Here is a 12,820-nt window from a genome sequence, read left to right as displayed (position 1 = left end):
TTCTGCCATTGCAGAAATGAAGCAAGGGCTCATCTCCGTGGGCATCTGCTGCAGCCAGATGAAGTATGGCACTGTCTCAGTGGAGAAGGGTAGGTGTGGAGCTGCTCCTGCCCAAGGCAGGGGGCACATGGAAGAGATGGGAGTGTCATGGCTTGCCTGACCTCGTGGGGTTTGCTGGGCACCAAAATGTTTGCTTTGTGGGGAAGGTTCTGTGCTGATGGCCCTGCAGATCCCATGGCCCCCCAGCTTCCTCACAGCCCTTGGACTGGGCTGCTGTCAGAAGGAACATGGGGGGCTCTTGGGGAAGGGGCTGGTGGGTTCCATGTCCAGCTGCACCACATCTCACCTGACCCACTGTGCTCTTGCAGACTGCTCCATCACCAAATTCCTGAACCGCATCCTGGGCCTGGAGGTGGACAAGCAGAACATGCTCTTCCAGTATTTTTCTGACACCTTTGACTACCTGATTGAGAAGGACAAGAAGGAGGGCAAATATGACATGGGCATCCTTGGTATGGAGAAGGAGGGGTGGTCACAGCTCTGGGGTTCCAGTTCCTCCCTGTGCAGTGTCCTTGGCTAGCACAGATCTGAGACCCAAGGAGGTGCTTTTGGGAGGATGTTCTTTACAACAGCCTTTTCTCCTTGCACAGATTTAGCTCCAGGAGTGGATGAGATCTACGAGGAGAGCAAGGAGGTTTTCCTGACCCCGGGGCACCCACAGGATGGGCAGGTTGTGTTCTACAAGGTGGGCACCAGGTTGTGTTCTACAAGGTAGAACCAGGTCTGTGCCTGGTTCTAGGCTGTGCTGAGGGGAGGTCTGTGAGGCAAACACCGAGGCACTTGTCCTGCCCCTGGAGTCACAAATCCCTCTGTGTGTCCCTGTTCAGATCAGCGTTGACAGAGGCTTAAAGTGGGAGGAAGCCTATGAGAAGTCGCTCAAACTGACAGGAACCTATGATGGGTTCTACCTCTCCTACAAGGTATGTCCTGGGCTCTGCCAGGGTGGCACCTCAGCTCAGGGGTGATCCCAGCAGGAAATCTGCCATGGTGGTACAAGATCACTCTTCCTGAGGGCTGGGAAATGCCTCCAAGGACTTCCATGCTGGCAGGAAGGGGTTGGTTTAGAGAAATGTGGGGAGGAGGGACCAGGCTGTGACCATCAGCTGTACCCCACAGGTGCGAGGCAACAAATACACCTGTCTGCTGGCAGAGCAGTGCCGTGGGAAGAACTTCATCCTCTACAAGCCAAACATTGGGAAGCAAAGCCAGCTTGAGAGCCTGGACAGTCTGCAGAAGAGATACCGACGGGTAGGTGGAACCTGCAGCCCCCAGTGTTGGAAGGGCATTCATTGTAACCCTGTCACAGCTCCTCGTGGCTCTGCTGTGGATGGGCAGGGATGATGTCCTGACTCCCAGCCCTGGATTTCACATCTCTTCATCCTGGACAGTGGAAAATTCCTAATGCTGGGTGTTCTGCTGCAGGTGCTGCCCGAGGAGGCCAAGGAGCACTGGGAGAGCAGCTACCACTTCTCCTTGAAGAACTGTAACCACGCCGTGTGGTAAGGCAGCTGCAGCCCCAGCCTGCCACAGAATCTCAGCATGGCTTGGGTTCAAAGGGACCTTAAATGAAGCCCATCCAGTTCCATGGCAGGGATGGATAGCGAGACCTTCCACCAGGTTGCTTCATCCAACCTGGATGGATGCCTTGAGCTCCTCCGGGAATGGGGAGGCCAGGCCCTCACCACCTTTTCAGAGAGGAATTCCTTTCCAACACCCAATTTACATCTCCTCACTTTGAGCTTAAAGCCCTTCCTCCCTCCTGCACCCTGGGGCTCCCTGACCGTGGCACTGGGGGAGGCTGTGGGGACGCAAATCCCGCTCAGCTCCAGCAACCTCTGCTAATCCCAGTGGTTTTCTCCCATGGTCCCTGAAGGAACAAGAGCTGCAGGCTGATCCAGGAGGGGAAGGAATGCTTCCAGGGCATGCGCCTGAGGCACTATTACATGCTGTGTGGGGCCCTGCTGCACGTGTGGAGCAGGATCGCCGGCGTCATGGCAGACATCACCAGCAGCAGCTACCTGCAGATCGTGCGCCTCAAGACCAAGGAGAAGAAGAAGCAAGTCGGTGTGTGCAGTGATTTCCTTCTTAAAAGGGGTGTGGTCCAGCACATGGGGTGGTAGCACCAGTTCCTCCCTTCCAGGAGGGCAGTTGGATGTGTTGGGGCAGAGGGGGTGAGCCAGGCTCATCATCCTCCTCCCCACTGTCCCCACAGTGCCCCGTCCCTTCCCAGAGGGCTGTGGGGATGTTATGGATGGAGAGGGGAGAGCTTAGACAGATCCCTGCCTTTGACAGGTGTCTGGCAGTAGGCAGCACCCCAAAACCCACTCTCACTTGCAATGACTGATCAGGCCATGAATTATTTATTTGAATAGGCCAAGGAAAACAGACATAAGCAGATTCACTTGCTACACAGAGAATAGAAGTTTCTTTTGTTTAGAAATTCTGTCTAAACAAAAGAAACACCACTAGTAGATAAAGGTACCTATGTTACAGCTGGCAAAAAATAGTATAAATTAGGAATCAATGTCACTGAGCAACAAATTATAGCAGTGTGCAGAGAATGTCCTTAATTTCTCTCAGTCCCCAGGGGAAGTAACTTGATGCCCATGTCTTGGTTGTTGAGAACTCTCCACACACGCAGAGAGTGTATTAGAGACTTCTGCTTTCATGAAAATCATAGTGGTCTCTTGTAGTTGTAAAACTGCTTGTGTTCTGTTTCCTTTCTCACACCAAGACAGAATGCTCATTGCTGGCTAAGGAGGTTTGCAGCTAAGATAATTAATCACATGACAACTCCAGTGTGACTTAGCCACGTGTCACAGGGAGATAACTTGGGGGTGAAAGGTCCTGCCACAGGGGACTGATGTCTGTTCCTCCCCCAGGGATAAAGATCCCCGAGAGCTGCGTGCACAGGGTGCGGGAGGAGCTGAAGCAGATGGACGAGGACGTGAAGAGGAAGCAGAGCCGGCTGCTCCAGGCCCAGGAGCAGAGCTCCCCCTTCTCCCTGCCCCTGCACATCCTGCCGGGGCCAGGGCTGCCCCTGCCCTCCCTGTGCCACGATGAGATCCTGGACTTGACCTACAGCCCTCCCAGCAACAGCATTCCTGACTTGGTGTTGAACCCAGAGACCAGAGCGCTCTGCTTCTCCTCGGAGCCCCCCCTGCAGCCCCAGCAGCCCCCCCAGCAGCAGCACAGGTTGTCCTTTGGCTTTGGCCACGCTCCTGGCCTGGAGGGCAGCACAGCCCCCGGCCCCTCACTGCACGAGCCCCCTGCCCTGCCTCCCCCAGCCCCCCTGCAGCAGCCACAGGAGGATTTTCTCCAGCAAGACGGGAATATCAATTTTAGAGAGATCCTGGAGGACATGCTGAGGACGTTTAGCGGGCCCTCCCAGGAGAACTTGCTCCCCCCGGAGCGCCAGAGCGTGATCCAGTTCAGTTCTGGGCCTTTCCCAAACTCCTGAGTGCCAGCTGGGAATGCTGCTGTGGATCTGTGTTCTCTGGTGCAAAGGTGAGAGCTGAGGAGCCCTGACTTTTCTGCTGGTTTGGACTGACTCTGCTCTGGTTTTGAGGGAAGAAAGAGCCTGGAGTTTCTTAAAGAGAATTTTATTTATATCTAATATCTAGTCAGGCATGTGCAGGTTTGTATGGAACGTGCCCAGGGAGAGCTGAGCAGGTCCTGCTGGGCTGAGGGCTCTGCTGGGTTGAGTCCTGCTCACAGGTCAGTGCTCAGGTGGGATTGAAGGGAGACCCCTCCTGTGCCCACCCCCTGCAGACTACTGAGTGTCCGAGCCTTGCCCAGCCCTCCAGGCCTGCAGGAGGGGCATGGCCAGGCTCTGGAATGACCACATGCTGGTCACTTAGGGAAGAATGAGAGTTCAGCCCCCAGCTTGGGCTGCCCCAGCACTGCTGCACACCCTGGGGCTGTGCTGGCAGGCTGGGATGAAGGGGAAGGGAATGTTGTCCCAGAGGAGCTGGGAGATGCTGAGCTCAGGTGTTCTCTGGCAGGGCTGTGCAGGTGCAGTGAGAGATCCAAAAATGTTTGTGCTGCCCTTGCCAGGAAGGGACCTTGAGCTGGCTGCACCCCACAGACAGAGCTTGAGTCTGGCAGAGCTCAGCCACGCCAGGATCAGCAGGATTCTCCAGAGCAGAAGGGACACATGTCCCTTTGTCCTGCACTTTAACCTCACCAGGTCGCCGTGACCAGATGTGCTTTGGCCAGTTTCCTGCTGTCACATGTTGTCCCTTCACCTGGACATCTCGCTGGTCCTGCCACTGCCCTGGGCCAGGGGTCTGGGTCAGGGCAGTGTCATTGTCACTGCTGGGGTGTGTAGTGTCTTTGCACTGGCCAGGATGTGCAGTGTCATTGTCACTGCATGAAATATGCAGTGTTCCTGTCATTGCCCAGGATGTGCAGTGTCACTGTCACTGTTCAGGGTGTGCAGTGTCATTGTCACTGCATGAAATATGCAGTGTTACTGTCATTGCCCCGGATGTGCAGTGTCACTGTCACTGTTCAGGGTGTGCAGTGTCATTGTCACTGCCTAAAAAATGCAGTGTTCCTGTCATTGCCCAGGATGTGCAGTGTCACTGTCACTGTTCAGGGTGTGCAGTGTCATTGTCACTGCCTAAAAAATGCAGTGTTACTGTCATTGCCCAGGATGTGCAGTGTCACTGTCACTGTTCAGGGTGTGCAGTGTCATTGTCACTGCATGAAATATGCAGTGTTACTGTCATTGCCCAGGATGTGCAGTGTCACTGTCACTGTTCAGGGTGTGCAGAGTCACTGTCACTGCCCAGGACATGCAGAGTCGCTGTTGAGGGTGTGCAGTGTCACTGTCACTGTTGAGGGTGTGCAGTGTCACTGTCACCACCCGGGATTTGCAGTTTGGCTGCTCCTGCTGCAGTCTCCCTCTCAGATACCAAAGAACAAAGGCTGCTTTGCAAAGCACTGCCCCACCCCCTGCTGCCTCCACCCCAGCACCGAGGGCATCAAAGCCTTTCCCAAAGTGGCACCGGGATGATTTCAGGCAAGGACCTGGGCCCTTCCTCAGAGAGCCCTTGGGGCAGGGGGTACTCTGTGCCCTAACAGGGCAGTTTTGAGGGGGCTGGAGCTTCACAGTGCCTGGTGGTGTCACCCCCGTGTCCCCCCAGGGCTCAGGGACTGGCCCAGTGCCCGTTTGGTGCTGGGAATTGCTCTGGGTCTGTGTCCAGGCGTTGTGAGCTGACTCCTGACACCGACCTGCCCTGCTGCCACACAAGTGGGCTCAGTTTGAGGCTACTCTGGTCCCTGAATTTCGTTTGGGGGGATGCTGTCCTTACCCCCCTCCCCAGCTTAGCACCAGCCCAGGCTCAATCCCTGCAGTCAGGGCCACATTTCACCTCCTTCCTTACCTCAACGTGATCACCAAAGATGGGGGAGCCCCCTGTGCCCCGCCAAGCCCTGCTGGTCTCCCCAGCTCTGCTTCTCTCCAGCCCTGCAGCCTTCCCCAGGCCGGGCAGAGCCAGGCTGCCCCTCTCCACACCCTCCCCTATTTAAAGCACTGCTCGCTTGGGGCCGAATTCCCAGCAATGAGGGAAAAGGACGCCGGGAAAACCCAGCTCAAAGAGGTTTAAACTCAGGAATAGCGAGGGGGAATTCCCTGCTGGGCACCCTCTGCTGTCACCGGAGCCTTACCTGGTGGCTTTGACCTTAACTTTAAAATATATGCAATCTTCCCTCCCTGGTCTCTGGAAAGACAGAGGCCACCTTCAAGGATTCCCTTTCCTGCCCCAGTCCCATGTTTTTTGTCAGGGTTAATAATATGTAATGTTACCTTTTAACTAAATTATTCTGCAGTTGTCCTACTGATTGTATTTTTAATGAGTCCCTGTTTTCTTCCCTGACACCTTTGTGTTGGCACTTTTTAATCTGCTTGTTGTTTGCCCTTGTTTCTATGTATATTTATAATTAAGTTGTATATATGTAAAGAGATTTTTTAGACTATGTGCCTTGGACTAATAATTCCTGAATTTTCTACTTGCCTCGGATAATTTTTCATTCTGCTCAGTAAAAACGGAACAGAAGCCACATGTGAGATTTCTGTAACTCCCAGCTCTGTCTCTATCTCTTGGTCTATCCAGCTTGCTCCAAGAGCCCAGCAGGGACTTGGATCAGGAATCCAAGGCTGGCAGCTGGACTTTGTATCTCCTGTGTCACCAAATCAGTGACATTGAGGGCTGTTGTCCCAAGTCTGTCCTTGGGAGAAGGAGAGGAGGATCCTGGCTGGATCCAGCCTTGGATGAGGCAGCTTCCTCCTGGCTTGGCTGGAAAAACACAGATAAAGGAGCCTCTGTTCCAGTGTTCCCCCAGCTGTGGGATGTCACATCCAGGCACTGCTGGATGGCAGGAGGGATGGGGTGAGCCCAGTGAGTGATCCCTAAATGTGAGCAGGATCCTCCCAGCATCCCTGATGTGCTGGAGGCTCTGCAGGGTTGTCAGACTTTGGGAGACCCGGGGATTTTTCCTGGGGACAACCTCCCTAAGGGGGCTGTGGATGTGACAGGGAGAGCCAGCACTCCCCAGGCCCTGGCAGGAGGTGCAGCAGCATTCCTGCACGGCAGAACCTGAGCTGTCCCTGCCCACGATGGGACACCAGCCCCATGGGCTTGGCTGGGCACGGCTGTGGCTTCACAAGCACCAAGACGCTGCCCCGAGGAGGAGGAGGAGGAGGATGATCCTGCTCGCTGTGGTCAGACACATCCCTGGCTGCAGGGCATGTTTTGCCGTGTCCCAACATGCCTGGCTTCTGTTTTGCAGGAATTTCTGCTGGCCAGGGCTTGTACCATTGCTGGACCCATCCCCTCTGCTGCCCTGCCAGGATTCCTGGGGACAGGAGGGATCCCAAATGGGACAGGGAGGATCTCACAGGGGACAGGAGGGATCCCAAATGGGACAGGAAGGATCTCAGAGGGGACAGGAGGGATCCCAGAGGACACAAACCTTCCCCAGCTCTGCCTTTGCCCAGGGAGCCCCTCAGGAGCACACATCATGCCGGATTTGCACTTCCTCCTCAACGCTGAGGATTATCCCAGCTTGGCTTAGGAGTTGTGTAAGGTCTTGGCTTGCCAGCAAACAACTCCAAGCTGTCAGCAGAGCGGCGCAGCAGCCCCAGCCCCATCCCTGCTCCATCCCACAGCCAACACAGCAGCTCATTCCTAACGCCTTTATTGCAGGGGGACTCGTTAGTGTGAGGGGGCTCTGGCTGCTCCTGCCCGCAGCGGCCACGGCCCCTGGAGCCTCTGTCCAGCAGGTGCACGCCGTGGGTCAGGGCTGCCCCACCAGCAGCTGGGTTGGAGGCAGCCCTTCATGGGGCTGGAGGAGGCTCCGTGGGCAGCAGGGCTGGCACGGGCAGGGGGACAGCAGAGCAGAGCTACAGGTAGGCAGGCAGGTCCTTCTCGATCACCTGTGGGGAAGAAGGGAGTGTTGTACCCTGAGAACATCCCCGGCTTTCCCCTCCTGCCCAGCAGCAGCAGCACTTACAATGGGATCTTCCATCGGGCTGTATCTCTTCACCACTTGACCTTCCCGGTTAATGAGGAACTGTGGGAATGAAGCAACCCCTGGTGAGTGAGTGCAGAGTGAGAGCCCCCACAGGCTCACTTCCCCCTCAGCTGTGCTCTGGGCAGGGCAGGGGTTCCCAAGGGTCTCTGGACACAGAAACCCCTGCGATGCTCCTGCCCTGACACCTGAGCAGAGCCCTCCTACACCAGCAACCCCCCTCAGATCCCCAGAGGAGGCAACCATAACCACTACAGTGTCCTACCTTGGTGAAGTTCCATTTTATTGCACTAGGAGAGAAAAAAACAGGAGTGAGTTTTGGGCAGAAAAGCCCTTCCTCACCCTCCCTGAGCCAAGCCCTCCCTGCTGGCTGCAGGGCTGTGGCTCCCCAGGGCTCTCCCTTCCACACTCACTTGCCCAGAGTGCCTCTCCCTTTGGGCTGCTCCTTCAGCCACTTCCAGAGCGGGTGAGCATCGTCCCCGTTGACATCGATCTTGCTGAACATGTCAAACTTCACCCCGTAGCCCTCAGCAAATGCCTTGATCTGAGCGTTGGTCCCGGGCTCCTGAGGGGCCACACCAGCACCGTGAGGGTTCCTCGATCCATCCCAGCACTCCCGGGGAACCCGAGCCCCTCAGCCCCACGTACCTGCTTCCCAAACTGGTTGCAGGGAAATCCCAGGATGCGTAAACCCCTCTCAGCGTATCGGGCGTGCAAATCGACAAGCTGAGTGTAGTTTACCGCCGTTTTCCCTCACTTGGAGGCCACGTTGGTGATGATACAGACGTCGCCCCTGCAGAGGGGGTGGATGAGCTGCCCTTCCCCGCAGGGCACGGCCAGAGGTCCCTCACCCGCCGGGCCGAGGCGTGAGGGTTACGCAAGAGCCTCTGTGACTCAACCTCGCCCCAGCGCTGCATTCCCGACCCCTCCGTCCTACCGGTACTTTTCCAGGGACACGTCGTTGCCATCGATGTCGAGGGCGACGAAGTCGTAGATGGCCTTGGCCGAGCGCCAGTCGTCCGCGTGGGCACACTGCGGGGCGAGAGCATCACTGCGGCGCCGGCCCCGCCACCTCCGCTCCGCTCCGCTCCCCTCAGGGACCCTGCGGAGCCTCCCCGCGGCCCGTCCAGGCCCGAGCCCCCGCCAGGCCAGGCCTGAGCCGCCGCCGCCCACCCCGGGCACCCCGCAGGAAAGACCCGGGCCCATCCCCAGGCCCAGAGCGGTCCCAGAGCAGAGCGGGCCGTGCCGGGCCGAGCTCCCGGGGCCGCCCCGCGCTCACCATGCTGCGCGCCGCGATCAGCCCTGGTCCCAGGAGCGCTGTCCGCGCCGCCGCCCGCGCGCACCACAGCGCGCCCCGCACCGCGCCGCCCCAGCCCATCCCGCACAAACCCCGCCCTTTCTGGCCGATCAGCCAATCAGCGCGCAGAGAGGCGGCCCCGGCGGCGTGATGGATGGAAATTTGACCAATAGAAGGGCAGGATAGGCGGGGTGGCCGCAGGGGTGTTTATCGGGAGAGACCACGAGGGCGGAGGGCAAGGGCAGAGCAAAGGGCGGGGTTGGAGACAGGTGCTGCGAGCAGCGGCTCCTGGGCGGCGATTCCCTCCTGACCGGCCGCGGGTTCCGAACAGCGCCACAGCCTCACCCCGACAGCAGCAGAGAGATGCCCGTTCCCTCCGGAGCCAGCGGCGGGGAGCAGCTGGCGGCGGACTACATCTCCCAGGAGGCGCCGCGGCTGAGGACCCCCGTGCACGTGTGCAGGGCAGGCGGCAGCGTGGGCAGCCCGCGCAGCCCGGAGCGGCCAAGATGGACGACGAGGAGGAGACGTACCGGCTATGGAAGATCCGCAAGACCATCATGCAGGTCCGGGGCACCGGGAGGGCTGAGCCTGCCGTGTGGGGAGTGCCGCAGGGTGGAGGTGAGGGGACGTGGAGGCCAGTCGCCGTGCCGATTCCTGAGCCTGGTGCTGTCCCCGTAGCTATGCCACGACCGCGGGTACCTGGTGACCCAGGACGAGCTGGATCAGACGCTGGAGGAGTTCAAGGCGCAATTCGGGGACAAACCCAGCGAAGGCCGCCCCCGTCGCACCGACCTGACCGTGCTGGTGGCTCACAACGACGATCCCACGGACCAGATGTTCGTGTTCTTCCCCGGTGAGCAGCGCCGGCCCGCGGGGTCTGGGGCTCGGAGCGTGGGGAGGCTCTCGGTGAGCCCGGGTCCCCCGGTGCCCTCAGGGCACGTTCCGAGCTGAGCCCCCGGGGAGGGGAGTTCTGAGGGCTCTCAGTGACCCCAGGTGTGGCTCTTCCCTCAGAGGAGCCCAAGGTGGGCATCAAGACCATCAAGATGTACTGCCAGCGCATGCAGGAGGAGAACATCACCCGGGCGCTGATCGTGGTGCAGCAGGGAATGACCCCCTCGGCCAAGCAGGTCTGTGTCCCCCTCGGGGGCTGTGGAGGTTTTCCTGGTCTGTTTCTGGGTAAATAAAAGCCCTGAGTTTCCCTCCAGAGAAGAGGTTTTGCTAGAGCCTGTTGTGCCTTAGCACAGGCTCTTTTTTAGCACCCAAATGTGTTCAAGCAGAGCAGCAGCTCCTGGTGGCAGTGGCACAGCTGAGGACCTACAAACAGTCAGGAAGGGGAGGGAAAAAGAGATATTTCCCTATTCCAAGAGATCCATGGGCTCATTCCCAGCCTGCCTGTGCCTGTGTGAGCCCAGGTGCAGTTCTGAGCCCTGCCAGGGCTGCCCCAGCCACCTCTGATGGACTTTTCCCTTCCAGTCCCTGGTTGACATGGCTCCCAAATACATCCTGGAGCAGTTCCTGCAGCAGGAGCTTCTCATCAACATCACGGAGCACGAGGTGAGCAGGGGGTGGGATTGTCACCATGATATTTTATGAAAAATCCCTTTGCCAGGATTTTTCTCCTGAGAAGCTGAGATGCCTCAGAAAATAAATGTAAACAGTAATTATCTGATTATTTGGAGGTTGCTTACCAACAGGTGCACCTTTGATTGGTTCCACGTGAATTGTCTCTAATTAATTACCAATCAAAGCCAGCTGTGTTGGACACTCTTGAGTCTGTCATGGGTTTTTATGATCATTCTTGTCCAGCCTTCTGATGTCTCCTTTCTCTTTCTTTAGTATAGTAATATAATATAATATAATATAATATAATATAATATAATATAATATAATATAATATAATATAATATAATATAATATAATATAATATAATATAATATAATATATCATAATATATCATAATATATCATAATATATCATAATATATCATAATATATCATAATATATCATAATATAATACATAATAATATATCATAATATAATATATCATAATATATCATAATATAATACATAATAATATATCATAATATAATATATCATAATATATCATAATATAATATATCATAATATAATATATCATAATATATCATAATATATCATATAATATATCATAATATATCATAATATAGTATATATCATAATATAATATATATCATAATATAATATAATATATAATAATATAATATCTTTAACGTAATATATGTAATATATAATATATATAACATAACATAGTTAATACAGTGTGATATATTATATAACATATAATTCTTATAATGCATAATGTATAATTAATATAATATTAAAATATATAATGTAATATATATTATATAATATAAATTATATAATAAATATAATATTATATCTAATTAATTATATGAATAATTAATTATATTATGATATTATTATAATTAAATATTATAATAATTATAATATTTATAAATTAAATAGTAAATATAATATTATATATCATAAACAGTAAATATAATATTATATATAATTAATATAATTCAATATATAATTAATTTAATATTATATATATAATTAATATGGTATAATAATAAATCAGCCTGAGGACCCTCACAACACCACAACCTAGGATGGTCCCTCCCTCCTGCTGGCTGCATTCCTGCTGCTCCCAGAGTCCTTCTCCTGCTCTCTGGCTGGGCTGAGGGACACAGTTTTCCTTTTCCCCTCCCAAACTCGTTGTCTCCAGCTGCTGCCTCATCTCAGCCTGTCTTGTGTTTGCAGCTGGTGCCAGAGCACGTGGTCATGACAAAGGAGGAGGTGACAGAGCTGCTGGCCCGATAGTATCCTTTGAGTGTCCCTTTGTGTGTCCCTCCATCCTGCTCAGGTGAGATGGAATTGGGCTGAAAACCCCTCCTCCTGCCATGGTTTATTTCTGTTTTGTGAGCTGCCAGCAGCCCCTGGTGTGTCAGAGCTTCTCCTTGACTCCCAGCACAGCAAGCTGAGGGAGAACCAGCTCCCCAGGATCCAGGCTGGGGACCCTGTGGCCCGGTACTTTGGGATAAAGCGTGGCCAGGTGAGGGGAGCAGGCTGAGGCAGCAGCTCCTGGGGCAGGGCAGGGAGGGGATGATCCTTGAGGGCATTTTGGAGCAGAAAAAGTGTCTCCTCCTCTTCCTCCTGTTCCTGAGCTCTGTGTCTGCCCTGCAGGTAGTGAAGATCATCAGGCCCAGCGAGACAGCGGGCAGGTACATCACCTACAGACTGGTGCAGTGACACAGTGGGTAAGGATGAGGGGACCCCCTGTTTGGGGGGGGGCCTCTGGGCAGTGCCAAGGGATGTTCCAAGCTCAGTGTGAAGCAGCTGCCTCCAGGGAAACATCTCAGAGCTTTAAATGGCTGATGGAGGGAGCTGGTGGGGAGAGCAGGGTGAGGCTCCCCTGGCACCTGTGCCTCTGCTCAGGCTGTGCAGGTTTGGGGTGTTCAGAGGGACCTGGAGCAGGAGATGATTCCCATCCCTCCTTCTCTTCCAGGTGTGAGGAGCTGTGTGGCTCCCACCAGCATTTCACGGGCTCTTGGAGATTCGTGCACTTCAGAGATGGCCAAGGAAATCCAAGGAGATTCCCACACTGCCTCTCTGCAGCCCCATCCCTGGGCCTCATCCCTTGTCTTCCAGCTTGGACTTTGTGGTGACCCCTCAGTCCCACCCAGGACTCAGCCATGGGGGAAAACAAGTGGGGAAAGCCTTTTGCTTCCCTGTTTTCTGGGCTCTTGTTTGAAATAAAGCTTTGTACACCCTCAGTGCTGCAGTGTTGCTGAGCCTCTCCCTGTGGCAAAGCCTCAATACTCTGTAAGTTCCCATAATTTTCATTCTGTTTGGAATCTCTTCCTGCTGAGCCCTGCAGAGCCT

The 12,820-nt window shown here is 54.4% G+C and overlaps 3 protein-coding genes across 3 annotated transcripts in view; 2 read left to right on the top strand and 1 right to left on the bottom strand.

The window, feature by feature from the left end:
- The window catches only part of SBNO2 (strawberry notch homolog 2), a 53,111-nt gene extending 46,991 nt beyond the window's left edge, over positions 1–6,120 (top strand). Inside the window, exons 25-32 of the mRNA XM_058040718.1 lie at positions 15–89; positions 369–512; positions 651–745; positions 888–980; positions 1,177–1,308; positions 1,483–1,559; positions 1,934–2,124; positions 2,943–6,120. Of these exons, the coding sequence (XP_057896701.1) occupies positions 15–89; positions 369–512; positions 651–745; positions 888–980; positions 1,177–1,308; positions 1,483–1,559; positions 1,934–2,124; positions 2,943–3,520 (1,385 nt within the window). The 3' untranslated portion in view covers positions 3,521–6,120. The remainder of the gene's footprint in view (positions 1–14; positions 90–368; positions 513–650; positions 746–887; positions 981–1,176; positions 1,309–1,482; positions 1,560–1,933; positions 2,125–2,942) is intronic.
- A 1,127-nt stretch (positions 6,121–7,247) lies between these two features.
- On the bottom strand, positions 7,248–8,974 carry GPX4 (glutathione peroxidase 4). The gene is made up of 7 exons (XM_058040728.1): positions 8,876–8,974; positions 8,534–8,628; positions 8,245–8,389; positions 8,010–8,161; positions 7,862–7,886; positions 7,579–7,638; positions 7,248–7,501 (listed from the first exon to the last, which is right to left on the bottom strand). Exons 1-7 carry the CDS (start codon positions 8,972–8,974, stop codon positions 7,469–7,471), a joined length of 609 nt encoding a protein of 202 aa, XP_057896711.1. The 3' UTR covers positions 7,248–7,468.
- Positions 8,975–9,365: 391 nt separating this feature from the next.
- POLR2E (RNA polymerase II, I and III subunit E) lies at positions 9,366–12,711 on the top strand. Its single transcript, XM_058040727.1, has 8 exons — positions 9,366–9,456; positions 9,572–9,746; positions 9,905–10,020; positions 10,367–10,447; positions 11,699–11,757; positions 11,912–11,990; positions 12,122–12,195; positions 12,444–12,711. Exons 1-7 carry the CDS (start codon positions 9,400–9,402, stop codon positions 12,185–12,187), a joined length of 633 nt encoding a protein of 210 aa, XP_057896710.1. The 5' UTR covers positions 9,366–9,399; the 3' UTR covers positions 12,188–12,195; positions 12,444–12,711.
- The last annotated feature ends 109 nt before the right edge of the window (positions 12,712–12,820 follow it).

The sequence above is a fragment of the Melospiza georgiana genome, chromosome 26 (genome assembly GCF_028018845.1).
Source record: "Melospiza georgiana isolate bMelGeo1 chromosome 26, bMelGeo1.pri, whole genome shotgun sequence".
Lineage (NCBI taxonomy): Eukaryota > Metazoa > Chordata > Aves > Passeriformes > Passerellidae > Melospiza > Melospiza georgiana.
Note: the sequence above shows the minus strand (reverse complement) of the source record. Positions and strands in the feature narration are given on the sequence as shown.

Bases quoted from the DNA above. Each gene is read 5' to 3' on its own strand.
- POLR2E (XM_058040727.1), top strand. From the start codon at position 9,400: ATGGACGACGAGGAGGAGACGTACCGGCTATGGAAGATCCGCAAGACC. The intron at 9,747-9,904 runs GTGAGCAGCGCC...CTCTTCCCTCAG, and splicing joins GATGTTCGTGTTCTTCCCCG to AGGAGCCCAAGGTGGGCATC. The intron at 11,758-11,911 runs GTATCCTTTGAG...CTCCCAGCACAG, and splicing joins ACAGAGCTGCTGGCCCGATA to CAAGCTGAGGGAGAACCAGC.